This window comes from Protomyctophum bolini (assembly GCF_963924005.1).
Source record: "Protomyctophum bolini genome assembly, chromosome: 2".
Taxonomy (NCBI): Eukaryota; Metazoa; Chordata; class Actinopteri; order Myctophiformes; family Myctophidae; genus Protomyctophum; species Protomyctophum bolini.
The window spans coordinates 39,017,696-39,031,961 of record NC_137863.1 but is presented as its reverse complement, the minus strand read 5'-3'; the positions used below and the strand labels follow the sequence as shown (position 1 = coordinate 39,031,961).

General features: G+C 42.0%; 1 protein-coding gene across 1 annotated transcript; it reads right to left on the bottom strand.

Annotated features, from left to right (window-relative positions):
- Window positions 1-4,995: 4,995 nt before the first annotated feature.
- On the bottom strand, window positions 4,996-8,534 carry LOC308322659 (inhibin beta B chain). The gene is made up of 2 exons (XM_080774051.1): window positions 7,871-8,534; window positions 4,996-6,204 (listed from the first exon to the last, which is right to left on the bottom strand). The coding sequence occupies exons 1-2, from the start codon at window positions 8,298-8,300 to the stop codon at window positions 5,420-5,422; spliced, it is 1,215 nt and encodes a 404-aa protein (XP_080630177.1). The 5' UTR covers window positions 8,301-8,534; the 3' UTR covers window positions 4,996-5,419.
- Between the last annotated feature and the right edge of the window lie 5,732 nt (window positions 8,535-14,266).

The following is a 14,266-nucleotide window of genomic DNA, read 5'->3' as shown; positions in this document are numbered from 1 at the left end:
ATAGCCAATGTTTAAATGCCTATGAGGCAAGCAGTTCTGATGTAACATGCCAAGACTATATCAGGTAAGTACAGTAGGCCTGTCGTAACGGGATAATCCTGTGGATCCTGTGGAAAATCTGAAGGCACCTCTACATTACTGTAACAATACTGACACTGCCATGGCTATGTACACATTTCACTCTTTACAGAGTGATAGCCTGAATAGATTTACAGATTTGAACCATAATACTACTGATTCTTTAATGTGGAACTGGAAACCATACGATAATAGCATCAGTGGTATGTGTGATAAACTTGAGGACCTTAGTGATGTGGTTGATGGATGGGTTAGGTATTATTCAACAATTTATGAATTGTATTGCATTGCACCAGTTTGAACTAGCATAGGTGTAGCTGTTTCACAGTATGTGGAATTGGTAGGACAGGATGGTAGGACATTTCAAACAAAAACACAAGTCAATACAAAAACTGTTACTTGTGGCCGGACGAACCATGATAAAGGACTAACACTTGTTTACAACAGGGTCCACTAAGCATTCTAGTAGTGTTGCTTTCCGTTACCTAATGACGTTTGATGGAGATGGGGACAGATAATATCTTCCCAGTGTTGTGCATCGCAGGTGACGCTGACGCATGTGACTGACACCATAACCGTCCCCAGGAGATTTGTGGGATTGTGAGAGTGGAGGATTAGGGTTAGTGGCACACAACAATCAGTCGGTCTGTGGGTCAATGTGTCAGTATATTATTTAGTCACTAGGTTTTCTTCTAAGCACTTTTACTCTGAAGTCTGGATTTTGGGCACATTTGAAAAATACAAAATATGTATTTGTTTTTGTGGTTAAGTGGTTAATACATTTCATTCAGGATGTGCTGTTATTGTCACAGTGGCTCTCCAATTCAGAATCACTATTGGCTGCATTAGAGGCGGATGGACCTGCAGTGGACCTGGCTGGAGGTCCACTGGGGTTTGACAATTAAGCAATATTACACAAGAGGGGTTGGTTTAACGCGGATAAGTAAGCCTGGGACTGAGGCTAGGTTTAACGTCATTAATGCACACCTACGATGCTGCAGGAACTCGCCCGCATTAGTACATTAAACCAGCCCCTCGAGTGTAATATTGCAATTATACAACAGTTACTCTTACCCTTAAAACTAAGAAAATCGCTGAAAAAACATATTTTTTAATGACAGGTGTAGCGGCAGCCACTACGACCACAAATGTCTCAAGAAACTAGCTAGCCTAGCCACCAAGTTTGCTTCCTCGAAACAACAGTATGCCTCTGCAGATTCACTGATGAATGGTTTTGGGAAATGGGCATGATGCTTTTGCAACAATTTGTTATGTTTTATAATGGGAAGATTAATAGTCTGTACTCTAATCAGTGTACGGTACTTTGACTTTTTATCATCTGCTCATACTCAAATGATAGAAAATTGGAAAAATGTTTATCATAGCAATTTAAAATAAGCAGTTACAATAACTGTAATTGGGGAACTTGCACTGCAGTCAGTGTTAGCCACAGATCATCATCTGTCCCAGGTACAAAAGCATCACATGGCAATGAATACGCGCCAGGTGTTTACATGGCAAACACAGACAATCCATAAAATCACTTCCATTATTTGTTCGAGCAAACAGGCCCTTTGCCTTACAGACAGTTGCAGTTTGATTACGTGAACATATACCACGTTTCCCACTGGGGCTAAAATTGGTGACGCAATTACTGTTTTCAAATTGCAATTAATTGTTTCTACTTATTTTGATGTTATTAAATTCTCTCAGGTTCACATTGAATGGCTAAGAAAAAGCCAATTTTTGCCTGTGTAATACAGTAAGTATACACAAGACACTGACCATGCTCCATTGACTTGGAGCATGAAGCAGGAACAGCAGGTGACCGTGAATGCATCTAGGATGTATATCAACCCTCGCATGATCGCATCCCTCTCTTGCGGAACTCAAGTGGCCATTGAGAGAGAGAAAAAAATAAATGCTAACTTGAGCACTCAAGTTACTAACTCGAGATCTCGAGTTAGTAACTTGAGCGTTAGTAACTTGAAGTATAGCATTTAATTTTTGTTCCAAGGAACAGCAATGTCCGTGTTCACCTATGTGACTATGTCCGTGTTAACCTATGTGACTATGAGCACCAGTATGACTATGAGTACCAGTAGGGGCGCTGTTGTGCCAGAGACAGAGAGATAGTGCTGCACTGTTGCCTGCTAATGAGGGAGAGAGAGAGAGAGAGAGAATGAGAGAGAGGGGGGGGGGGGGGGGGGAGTTGCACCACTCAGTTCACACGGGTGTGATTTTTTCTCTCTCAATGGCCTCTTCAGGGCTCCGTACTCTTCTGGTGTGGTTTTAAATAGTAATGACTGTTTTCTTAACTGCTGTTTTTGACAATGAGAGTAAAATGGGAACATTAAGGAGAGTTGCCCGTGTTGATTAATAAAAATCCTGTGGGAGGAAAGTTTCATTGAAATAAATACATCTGGTGTTTATAATTAAAAAAATGTTTATTTATTTAAAATATATGATCACTATAATCATGTAATTTCATTTAACAATTTAACAAAATATTTACATTTTGTATTGGTATTACAAAGTATTTCTTATGGATAAAAAAAATAAAAAAATATAGAGATACAGAATTTAGTTGCTGGCACCATTACAGTATACAGAAATCCCTGCTGCATTTCCGCTGTGCCAAAATATGTACGATAAAACATGCTTAAACACAAATAGATAACTTAAGAAAATAATTGGATCAACATTTTGTTTCTTGCTTTACCATTGTTTTCTGTTATGCCTGCTAGTGCATACAAATAGTGATCTCCTCAAACACAGTAGGGTGATAAAGTGCTTAGTAAGCTATATTTGGAATGGCACCTCAGTGTCACATGGAAGCCTGGGACAGGAAGTGCTTGCATAATAATACAAATAAAACAATAAACCCGCACAATAATTTGATGTCCACAGAATTGAACAATCAGGTGCCATATAACACAAGCAACTTTCTGAGGCAAATGTGTTTGTCACATTTAAAACCAAAGACGAATATTGGCCATCTTCATTGCCTCACAATGTTGCCTGTGTAATCATGGCCCGTGTGTGAAGAAGCAGCACAGTACAGAAAGACATTACAGTAGTTTTGGGCCTTAAGCCGCGCAGTTCGCCAGGAAAGTAAAAACACAAGATGACAAGACAACATCAAGAAAGAGAAGACCATACATAAACACTACTACGTTTACCCATAATTCATACATAAGCAAAAAAAGATGCTTGACAAGAATTCGGTACTTTAAATTGTAACTTGAATTTGCCTTTAGTCAACTTGGTGGAAAAATCAAGACATTTTGACATGTGGATTTTTCCCACATCATTATGATGTCACTTTTGGATGGAAGACTTTAGACTTCGCATCATCACTCAGAACAACTTGGACCTTGGAAAAGCAGGTTGCCAACGTGCACACAGCACTTGCCCAGTGACCGACCTGCCTCATGGCAGGCCTTCACATTACCTGACACTGAAGCAATAGCTAAATGTTTGTTCATGCTACTGAAATATGACCTTGTGTTCACTTACCCAACTGATTATCTGAGTAAATACAGTGCAGATGCAACTATGTCAAGACCTTTTCAACGCTGTTACATTTTGTCAGAAACATTCAAATAATTTTATAGATAGCTGATCTACAAGCTCACAATATGTCACAACAGAACACGCTTGTAGATCGGCTTGTTAATCATTTACAATGATGTTTGTAAGGTGACAAAAAGGTTTATGAGCACACAACAGAAAAGGGTACTGCATTAGTCATTAATTAGTACAAGGCAACAGGGTGAAATATAAAAATAAATACAGACGTACCTCTGTATGGACTTTAGAATCCATTTCACCAAAGTGACTGAATACCAAATGTTCATAGTAGCACATGCACAGAACACTGGGGGAGGCACAATGTAACTATATTAATCTCATTTTTATAAAGCCTTACTTTGAACCTACAGCAAGTTAAGCTACATTGTGCAATACTTGATGTAAAAAGGCCAGAACATAATAAGTTCTTTATGAAGATTGCACTTGGGTCGTAACACTATGAACCAATACATGTACATGTTAAAAATCTGTGTTGTTTTCCCCCCTCTAAAGTATGTTCTCAAAACTTCCAAGCCAGTGGCTCTGAAAGTGTCCACGACTCTTACAAGTCTGTAACACTGACAAAATAGAGACTTGAAAGTTTGAGTGCAAAATGCCCAATTGCATTTAGGCTGAATGGCCATTGCAACGAAACAATCTGTTCCCATTTAAAAAATAATAACCAATTTGATTGCTTGATACATTTCAGCCTGCCGGTAATAGGTTTCTGACAGACATCCTATTACCGAGAGCCAATGCAATGTTCTGCAGGGGAGGTGGAAAGTTGGGCATTCATAGATTCGATGTAATACACGCCAGACAGGAAACAATGCCACTGTTATATTTGTTTGTTTTCTTTGGACCTAGAGGTGCTATCAGTTCTACTCCATTGTCCCTGACATCCAGGCACTGTTATTAACCACTTAAACCCTATTCTGTGCATGTCACAACCCACAATAGGCAAACATTTGGTGAAGAAACTGGAAATAGCAGATCTGCCAGCTCAGAGCTGTTGGGAGAAGTATGGACCCATGATCAACTAAGTAAAAAAACAGTTTAAGTGGTTACTTAGTAAGTAGCTCTTCAAACAGATTTAAATTTATTTCTAAATACATTGTTAATGTTTGCTCATTTTAAAAATGGTTGAATATAAAATGTCTTTGATTTCTTCCTTTAACTTTCTCTGCATGCATCCCATACAAAATATATGTATGGACATTTGTATGGGGGGAAATATATTTTAGGTAGCATTGTCTGTTAAAAAAGAAAAAAAAAAGCCTATATGGACTATATGGTTGCAACTACTTGCAACTACTTCTAGTTGCAGCTGGTGTGGTTTGATACACAACATGACCTAAGTGTCTTACAGTAACACTAGCATGTTCCTAATAAAATCTAAAAACAAGATGAGACTTGTCATTAAACTATGCTTTCGCGCTTTGGTAATACCCTGGAAGGGCTTTCTTTACATTTTCTTCCAGTATATGAGCTCATAATCCTAATTTGACACTGTATGTCACTCCAGCAGACATGTATATTATGTAATAAGGAATTTGTGGGCATATGCATGCCTCTACACTATTACAAAGGGTGTCTTCTTGTTGTTGTCATGCTAACACAAAAGTGTTAATGCAAGAAAAGAACATCCTTTGAAAGAGTACCGGTACATATGTTCTCATGATGTGCCCCTCCTAATATTTGTTTAGAATTGGCACAAAGTGAAATCTAATGTAGGCCTACATTAATTTAACTATTCCATGGCTCTCCTTTATGTGCATCCACAGGACTCCACGATCATGTCTTGGACATCCATTTTGGTAATGCTGTGCTGTGAGTTGAAGTAGACCATGGATAGGGGCCGGCGCTCCTTGGGCACACAGCATGACGACACTGCCGTGTTAATGCCATTGACTTTGAGCTGGCTGAAGACAGTGGCGTGGAATGAGGAGGCTATGCCCGGGGAGCCCGACAGATGCTGGGGACACTGGCCCATGCAGTAGTTCATGTGATAGCCCTCAGGAGCGATGATCCAGTCCTGCCACTGGATGTCCTTGAACTTGATGTAGAAGTCCTTCTTGCAGCACACGGTCACATCCTCGCCGCAGCGCAGCGACCGCTTCCTCAGCGAGTGTCTGTGGGGGTCGTTGCGCTGACGCACCTGCGCCACCAGGAAGGGCTGGTGGGAGGTGTCGGCGGGACCACCCAGGGAGCAGAGGTTCTTCCCGTCTTCGTGGCAGCTCACCTCCAGGCGCAGCCGAGGCTGGCTGCCGTCCAGGAAGGCCTGCAGGGTTCGAGTGATGGGGAACGTGTGCCAGTTGCTCACCTGCACCTCCAGCATCTTCTCCATCACCAGAGTGCGGTTAGAGTCCGAGGAGGAAGTGCCGTCCCCAGACAGGAAGACCTGAGCATGTAGGCGCGAGTCCCGGTGAGCGTCCTGGGAAGAACGGGCGTAGATCCAGAGAGAGGACTGGAGGACCTGGATGCTCTGACTGCGCTCTTGCAGGAACTGGAAGGTAAGGCTGAGGCTGTGGCCATCACTTCCCACCGGCGCATCTACAGCAGAGACAAGGGAGGTTGTAAGATTATGGATTTGTTGGTCATTTTGAAAGAGAATATGAACTGTTTCAAGACATGGAACAGACATGTCATATTAGACCATTATTAGTTACACTGAATAACAAAAACAAAAAGGTAATTATTGATTGGTTACTACAGTTGCATAAATATATATATATATATATATATATATATATATATATATTAGGGCCGGGACTAATTGCGATTAATTTAGATTAATTAACTACAGAAAAATTAATCGCGATTAACTACACTATTTTGTGTTGCCTAGAACTGGAGGTCTGACAAAAAACAGTAACAATATGAAGTAAGTACAGCTTTGTGATGTCACTGAGATGTACTTGTTACTGTTACTAATTTTTTTTCAGACCTCCAGTTCTAGGCAACACAGAATGGGGTGACTTTTTATTATTATTTCCACAACAGGTATATTAATGACAGTAAAATGTTGAAAATGAGTGGTATCCTGTAGTCACTATTCATTGATTCACTGGGATACCAAAAAACATTAAAAAAGATTTCTCGCTGTTCTCAGATTGAATATTGATATGCGATTAAAATGCGATTAATCTAGATTAATTAACTACAAAGCCTCTGATTAATTAGATTAATCTTTTTAATCGAGTCCCAGCTCTAATATATATATATATATATATTAGTGATGGGAGATTAATGGGCAAACACATCTGTATCGGCCGATTTGAGTTGTTTTTAGATTAATCGGCATCGGTTCGATTAATTAATTTACAGATAAACAAGCCCAATAAGTAACAGCTTGAACAGATTTACAAGCCCACAATATTGAATATACATACATATACAAAAAAAACACCACAACAGTGCCAATACAATAAAATATCACAGGCCTCATCCTAGGGAAAATATGACATATTTTATACATCTGCTATATATAATTATATTGTCATATTTTTGTATATGGAAAGAGATGGAAGTTCCATTTGATCTGTTTGTTTATGTGTCTTCCCCTCCCATACATGTAAATCAATTGAATCATTGATACAACAACCGGGGGATAAAATGTACTTTGACCTTGTCTTGACTTAAAGGTATATACATGATGTATGTAGAGGTTGAAATGTAAATCTCTAAACAAGTAGCAGGCCTATACAGTTGAATAATTCTGACATAGCATATATAGGCTATGGGATAAATGTGGCTTAAGTACAAAAGGACTAGTGAACTTTTATCGCTATCGTATAATTGAAAGAGTCTTAACTGGCTGTATCACAGTGTGGTATGGTAACACGACCGCTCAGGACTGCAACAGGTTGCAGAGGACCGTTAAAACAGCAGCTAAAATCATCGGCAGCACAGAATTACCCAGTCTCCATAACATCTACACCACTCGTTGTATGAAAAAAGCCCACAACTTCATGGCCATCCCGCAAATATCCCCCTGTTCAAACCACTCCCTTGCAAAAAACGCTACCAGAGCATCAAATCTCGCACCACCCGTCTCAGTAACATTTTCTACCCCCAGGCAGTCAGGCTGAAGCTGACCTTGAACGGTATTGTACTGTTTTGTCACTTCACTTGCACTTTACGCTTCTGCTGTTTCTCTTTAATTTAAAGTTAAACCCATCAGTAAAACAAAAGTTTAAAAAAACCCCATAAAACTTACCCAAATCTGCAAAGCTCACTATCTCATATGATCCTTGATCTTTGGTGGGCAGATTATTATCTAGTTCAAGAGTGCCATCTTGCCTCACGCGCCCCGAGTGCAGTTTACGCAGCGCAGAGAGGAGCGCTACCCGAGGAACAGTTTGGGTGATGTTTGGTCTCTCTTTCAGGTGCAGCTTGTCCAAGATCTGTTGCTTTGCGACTTCGATCATCAGTCTTTCCTCGGCGTCCTTCTCCATTGCCGGCAAGCCACAGGACGCGCAGCCCGGTGTGTCACCACCAGCAGTGCTCGCCGCCCCGAACAAAGATGCCATCAGCAGAACAGCTGAAAACGCGCAGGGTGATGACATACTGGGTTCCCAAGTTAACGAAATGAAGCGTGACTTATTATAGGACGGCACACTTGGGACGAATAAAAGACTCCAAAACATGTCCAGTCTCCCTGAGTTGTTCTGTTGAGTTCACAAGTTCTGGACTGCTCCACTCCCCGCTAAAACAGGTGGAAAGGCGTGAAGACAGGAGTTGAGGGAAAGTGGTAGGCTACAGCAGTACAGCTCCACCACCTCCGATGCTGCTGTAGATATCTTGGGTTAATCCACCAAAATTTGTGACACGTTGTTGGGACGCACCAATGAGCGCATCAGCCAGCCTTGGAGGAAATTTTCTGGCACCGCGCGCCAGAAAATCTTACCCTCCCCTTCACACACACTACACACACACTGACACGCACACGCGTGCGCGCACCAGTGCAGCGTCTGTACACGATAAAGTAGACTAATAGCAGTGGCACAAATTAGGCTCGATGTATATACTCCATCACAGGACGGTGTCGCTTCCCGAAGATCAGATCTCCTTGAACAGCGACAGTTATGCAACTGAGAGGCAGCTATGCATGCGTATAGCCTACGCTCGATTTGGTGAGTCAGCCCAACGCGCTCACGTGTGTATGTTGTTGGCAGTGATGGATGGAGCCAAAAACTTATTTCATGGCATGGTATCAAGCCAATGGCTTGATGCCATGAGATAAGTTTTTGGCTCCATCAACCCGTTGTCCTCGTTTAGTCATACCGACCCAATCTACCACCAATAGCCTACAGATCAAAGCTCAAGATGAGTGAACTTTAACCTAGTTATAGGGATATCTATCTCCTCGCCTATCCCATTCTCTGCAATTAGTTTCACTTGTGAACTTGTAACTGAACATGCTCGGGGGCGAGGAGCAGCTCGTACGGTTTGAAAAGGCTTAAACACGTTCTGTCATGTTCCACGGTTCACCGAGGAACACACACTGCAGGCAGTGCAAACTGATGACTATGTCTGTGCACGCGCACGCCTGCATGTGACAGATATAGTATAGTAGCCTATAGATAATAAGAAGTTATAGAAAAACATAAGTAAAGAAGAAAAACAAAACAGACAGACAGGCAGGCACGCACGCGCGCGCGCGCGCACACACACACACACACACACACACACACACACACACACACACACACACACACACACTGAAGCTGCTGAAGTAGTGTTTTGAAATGTTTCACAAGAATAATCAAGCCCCTGAACTTCTCTTGACCCCCTTACATACATATTTTCTTCTTTTTGAGGGCCCCTCCTATATACAGGTTTAATGTTTGTTTTTAGTTCAATGTTTGTTTTATAAACGCCATTGACAATGAAGGCAAAATTTACTCATATTGTCCCTCATTACGTCATATATTGTTAATGGCATTTAATGTTTGTGTTGGCACCGTTTGTTTTATATTACCATTACATCACCTAATCAACATGAGTTAAACTTTAATATATTAGTGCCCCTCACTTCACACGGGTGTGATTTTTGATTTATAACCGATCTTTGAATAGTAGTCTACTGTCTGTATTTGTAGGCCATGTCATTGATTGATTGATTGAAATCTTTATTAACAGTTTGCAGAATTACAGTACATTTCAAGCACAAACTCAATACAAAGACTGTTAACTGTGAGTGGACGACCCAATTAAGCCTTACACTTGTTTACAACAGGGTCCACATTGTTCAATTCATCAAAACATTTAGAGACAAACAAATAGACACTTCTATGTAGTTAAAGAACAGAACAGGAATTCATCATATAGGAAGCGAAAAGGGAAAAAAAGTATATATACAGTGAGGGGAACAGGGGGATAAAAGAAAAGAAAACGAAAGACAGAGTGTAGGGCGCCTGCACACAACACCATGCGTTGATGCCATGTGTGCATATGTGCAGGCACCCAACACTAATCAAAGTTTTGATTAATTGAAACAAGCAAGCCATTAAGGCTTTCTTGGGTTTCAATCCCTGTATTGAACTGTCCTTTCATGTGATTTCCCCCTGCAAACTGTTAATAAAGTATTTAATCAATCAATCAAGCAAGCAAGCACGCTACGCCCACTCCGGTCGAGGCATCATGATGATGATCATGAAGTACTTGGCTGCCGCCATGTGGAGAAGTTCAGGAACTACAGAAGTTCAGTCAATTGAGATTGAATTGACTGTCAAAGAAAATACATGCATTTCGACCTCTGTTAAAAACATGGAAATACCTAATAAATAAGTAAGCTTTTAGGTAAATTCTGTGCAATTTGATAGTAGCCTGTTTAAAGGAGATCAGATGCTAAAACTAAAAGGTTTGCATTTTTGGTGATATTTTATTGGTTTGGTTCTAGTGATTGATTGATTGATTGATTGATTGATTGATAATTGTATTTCACAGTATGTAGAATGGGTACATTTCAAACAAAAGCACAGATCAGTACAGAAACTGTTACTAGTCTGGACACACGATTAACTCACACTCACACTTGTTTAAAACAGGCTCATCAGAACAGTTATAGACGTACAAATACCGGTATACACTTCTATAAAAATAGGAAATCATCATATAAAGATCATATAAAAATAAATATGTAGGCCTACAGTATGGGGATAAAGGAATGGGGACTCAGACTTTATTTTTGACAGGGGCCAGTTTCGAATTGCAGTCGTCTGTAGGTGCTTGTGGTTTTGAAGGAGTCAAGGGATTCACATGTCTTAATGGCTGTTGGTAGGGCGTTCCACATTTTAGTGGCATATAGGAGCGAAATTAATTCAATCCCTTGTTTGAGCCGAATCTGGGTTGCACGTGGTGTTGTGAACTTCGTTGACATTAAGGAAGTATAAGACATGCAGGTACATGGGTATCTTGGTGGTGTAGTGTAGCAAATCTTGTAGACCAGACCCATTGCAAGATGCTGTACTCTGTCGTCAAACCCAGCCATTCCAGCCTATCAAAATGGGCAGGGGTGAGGTGCGTTCGGGGAGTGAGGCCAAGTAGTAGCCTGACCAGTTTGTTTTGGGAAGTCTGGAGCCTTGTTTTTAGGGCCTTTGAGGTGCTACATACAGGTGGTATAGGGAGGTGCATGGCTGCATGCATAGTCGAAGAAGCCTTGTACAAGGGCTCCTGTTAGGGTCTTCAAGGTGTTTTTGTTGACCAGTGAGGAGATCCTGTACAGGAATCTTGTTCGTAGGTTGACTTCTTTTGATTACGTTGTTGGCCATTTTATCACCGGAAAGATTTGCCTCGACCCTCAAGGAGGTAATTTCATCTTTTTGTGTGTTAATAATGTTGTCACGGTCACCCACTGTAACTGATAAGCCGTCTGCCTTGCTGAGATTACTATTTGATCCAAAGATAATTAATTCTGTTTTTCCCTGGTGTAAAGATAGTTAATCAGCGAGCCAGGTGCAGATTCTACCAAGTTCAGAGCTGAGGGCCTTTTCAACCTGCAGTTTATTCCTGAGACCAGCAGTGCCGAGTCATCTGCAAACAGGAACAAGTTGAAGTTACAAGCTGATGTCATGTCATTTACATATAGGAACAGTAAAGGTCTTAGTATTGTTCCTTGTGGAACGCCACAGCTCACTGGATCACTGACCCCCCCTGGTCAGTGATCCGTTCCCCTCCACCATCTGTTCTCTCCCCTCCAGGTTAGCCTCGGTCCCAGCCTTAGGGCCGATTCATACTCCTATTTTACAGCTGTTTCGGTGCTGTAGTGCCGAAATGATTTCGGCTCGTCAGAAATTTTCTGTAGCACCGAAGAGACGACTTTAGGACGGTACCCGCCCCCCCGAACCTAAAAAGACGTCACATTGTAGGCTCTACAGAGCCGAACGGACTTTTATTCGGCTCTAAAATAGGAGTATGAATCGGCCCTTACTCATCTGCAAAGAGAAAAGCCTGGTCACAACCTAAGGCAGAGACGGTATTACGGATGTTCCGACCGGAACATCCGGATACGATATATTTTCGACCAATCATAACACTTGTTTCATTCACAGAGAATGTAAAATTTGTAAAGCGTCAACGTAATTTCCTTGAGCAGTACTTCCGCCCAAATCCTGCAACTTCCGCCCAAAACAAATGATACTAGCATAGGTCTTGCCCAGTGTGCCTCTATAAGCGGATTGCATCCAGCTCACTGAGGTGCTATCAAAACCAATTGCTTTAGCTTATTAATCAGTATGGAGTGGTTTACATGCAGTGTTGAAAGCCTTTTGGAGATCCATGCCGTGCAGTATTTGCCAGCATCCATGCGGTCGCTCAAATAGAGGAGGCACAACTCAATACAAAAACTGTTTAACTGTGGACGATACCATAAAGCATTACACTTGTTTACAATAGGGTCCACCATGTTCAATTCATCATAATATTTGTGCAATATACACTTCTATATAGCCAAAAACAGGAAATCATCATAGAGGAGGTAAAAGGGGGGGGGGGGAGGGGGTGGAAACATGCAGTCAGGGGGTAAAGGGGTGAGTGGGGGAATCAGATTTTTATGGGGGCCAGTTTCGACTTGCAGCCATCCGATAGGTGCCCTTTGAGACTGAGAGCGCATTTTAAGGAGTCAATTTGCATGTCTTAATGGCTGTTGGTAGGGCGTTTCACATTTTGGTGGCATTGGAGCGAAAATAATTTAGTCCCTTCCTTAAATTTGTGCCGAATCTGGGTTTCACATGGTTTGTTGAACTCCCTCTGGTGTTATGGGTGCATGGACTTTATCAAGGAAGTATTTAGACAGGTACATGGGTATCTTGGTGGTGTATCGGACCAGACCCATTAATTTGCAAGATGCTGTACTCTGTCGTCAACCCTATACCCTAAGCCATTCCAACCTATTAAAAAGTGGGCAGGCAGGGGTGAGGTGGGTAAGGGTTCGGGGGGAGTGAGGCCAAGTAGTAGCCTGACCAGTTTGTTTTGGGAAGTCTGGAGCCGCACGGTCCGCAACTCCGCATTCATTATGTGCGCACCAGCCAGCCACCACCAGATTACCTTTCAAATCACAATGGAGTCTAGCGGCGCGACTCAGCCCAACACAACATATAGTGTCATAGTAGTGTGTGTGTGTGTATTCATTTGTACGTGTCATTCACATGATCAAATCGTTGTGTTATTATAATTTACTTGCTGATGTGTATCATACACCGATATGTAAATGATGCTTCATGCTTGCCATTTGCCAATCATATGATATGAATGAAGGACGCATTGCGTTGCCTAACAACCGCCGAAACACGCTGGGCTGTGTGCGCCCCCGGGCTATGGGATCTAGTATAGTCTCCTGTCGACCCTGTCAAGTGCGGTGCGCCGCTGACGTCAACTCTCTCGGCGAGAGAAAAAATAAAAGACAGAAGCCCGGAGTCGAGAGGGGAATAGCGTTTTCATTTGTTTATTTTTTTTCCTTTTCTTTTGACCTCCTATACTTTGTCAGTTTCTGGACACATGAAACAGGACTGTAGCCATAACAGCAGCAGCGTGACTGTTCACGTCTCTCTCTCTCTCTCTCTCTCTCTCTCTCTCTCTCTCTCACACACACACACACACACACACACACACGCTGCTGTTTTGACAGTCGGGGTCGCAGTGAACCAACACAAGCTAACACACCAATCTATTAGCATTGGTAAGTCTATAGTTAGCTGGCTAACTGTAGCAGCTAATGTTAGCTCCTCGCACTCTCCACACCTGTCAGTGTTTCTTCTTGCTCAGACAGCACAGCGTCCTTTCAGGTTGGCTGCAAGTTGCACATAACAAGAAGAAAGGGCTAGCTAGAAGGCTAACACTTAAGTAGCAAGCAAGGTAGCCTAGTAGGTAGGTGGCTAATTATAATCGTTGGAGTAGGCTAATGCCGTGAGATAGCGAGTGTTAGCGTGTGGCTTTTAGCTAAAGGTTCCAAGTTAACTGCATAGCTTGACCCCGCACCACCACCACCTGTGTTGCTCCACAGACTCAACTTGGGGAGGATTCTTCACAGTGGAGAGGACGCGCTGACTGCAAGGAACAGAACGGTGAGCAGCTCAACCTCGAACTTGACTTGTTGTTGGTGCCAAGTTAGTTA

Bases quoted from the DNA above. Each gene is read 5' to 3' on its own strand.
- LOC308322659 (XM_080774051.1), bottom strand. From the start codon at position 8,300: ATGTTTTGGAGTCTTTTATTCGTCCCAAGTGTGCCGTCCTATAATAAG. The intron at 6,205-7,870 runs GTAAGTTTTATG...TCTCTGCTGTAG, and splicing joins AGTGAGCTTTGCAGATTTGG to ATGCGCCGGTGGGAAGTGAT.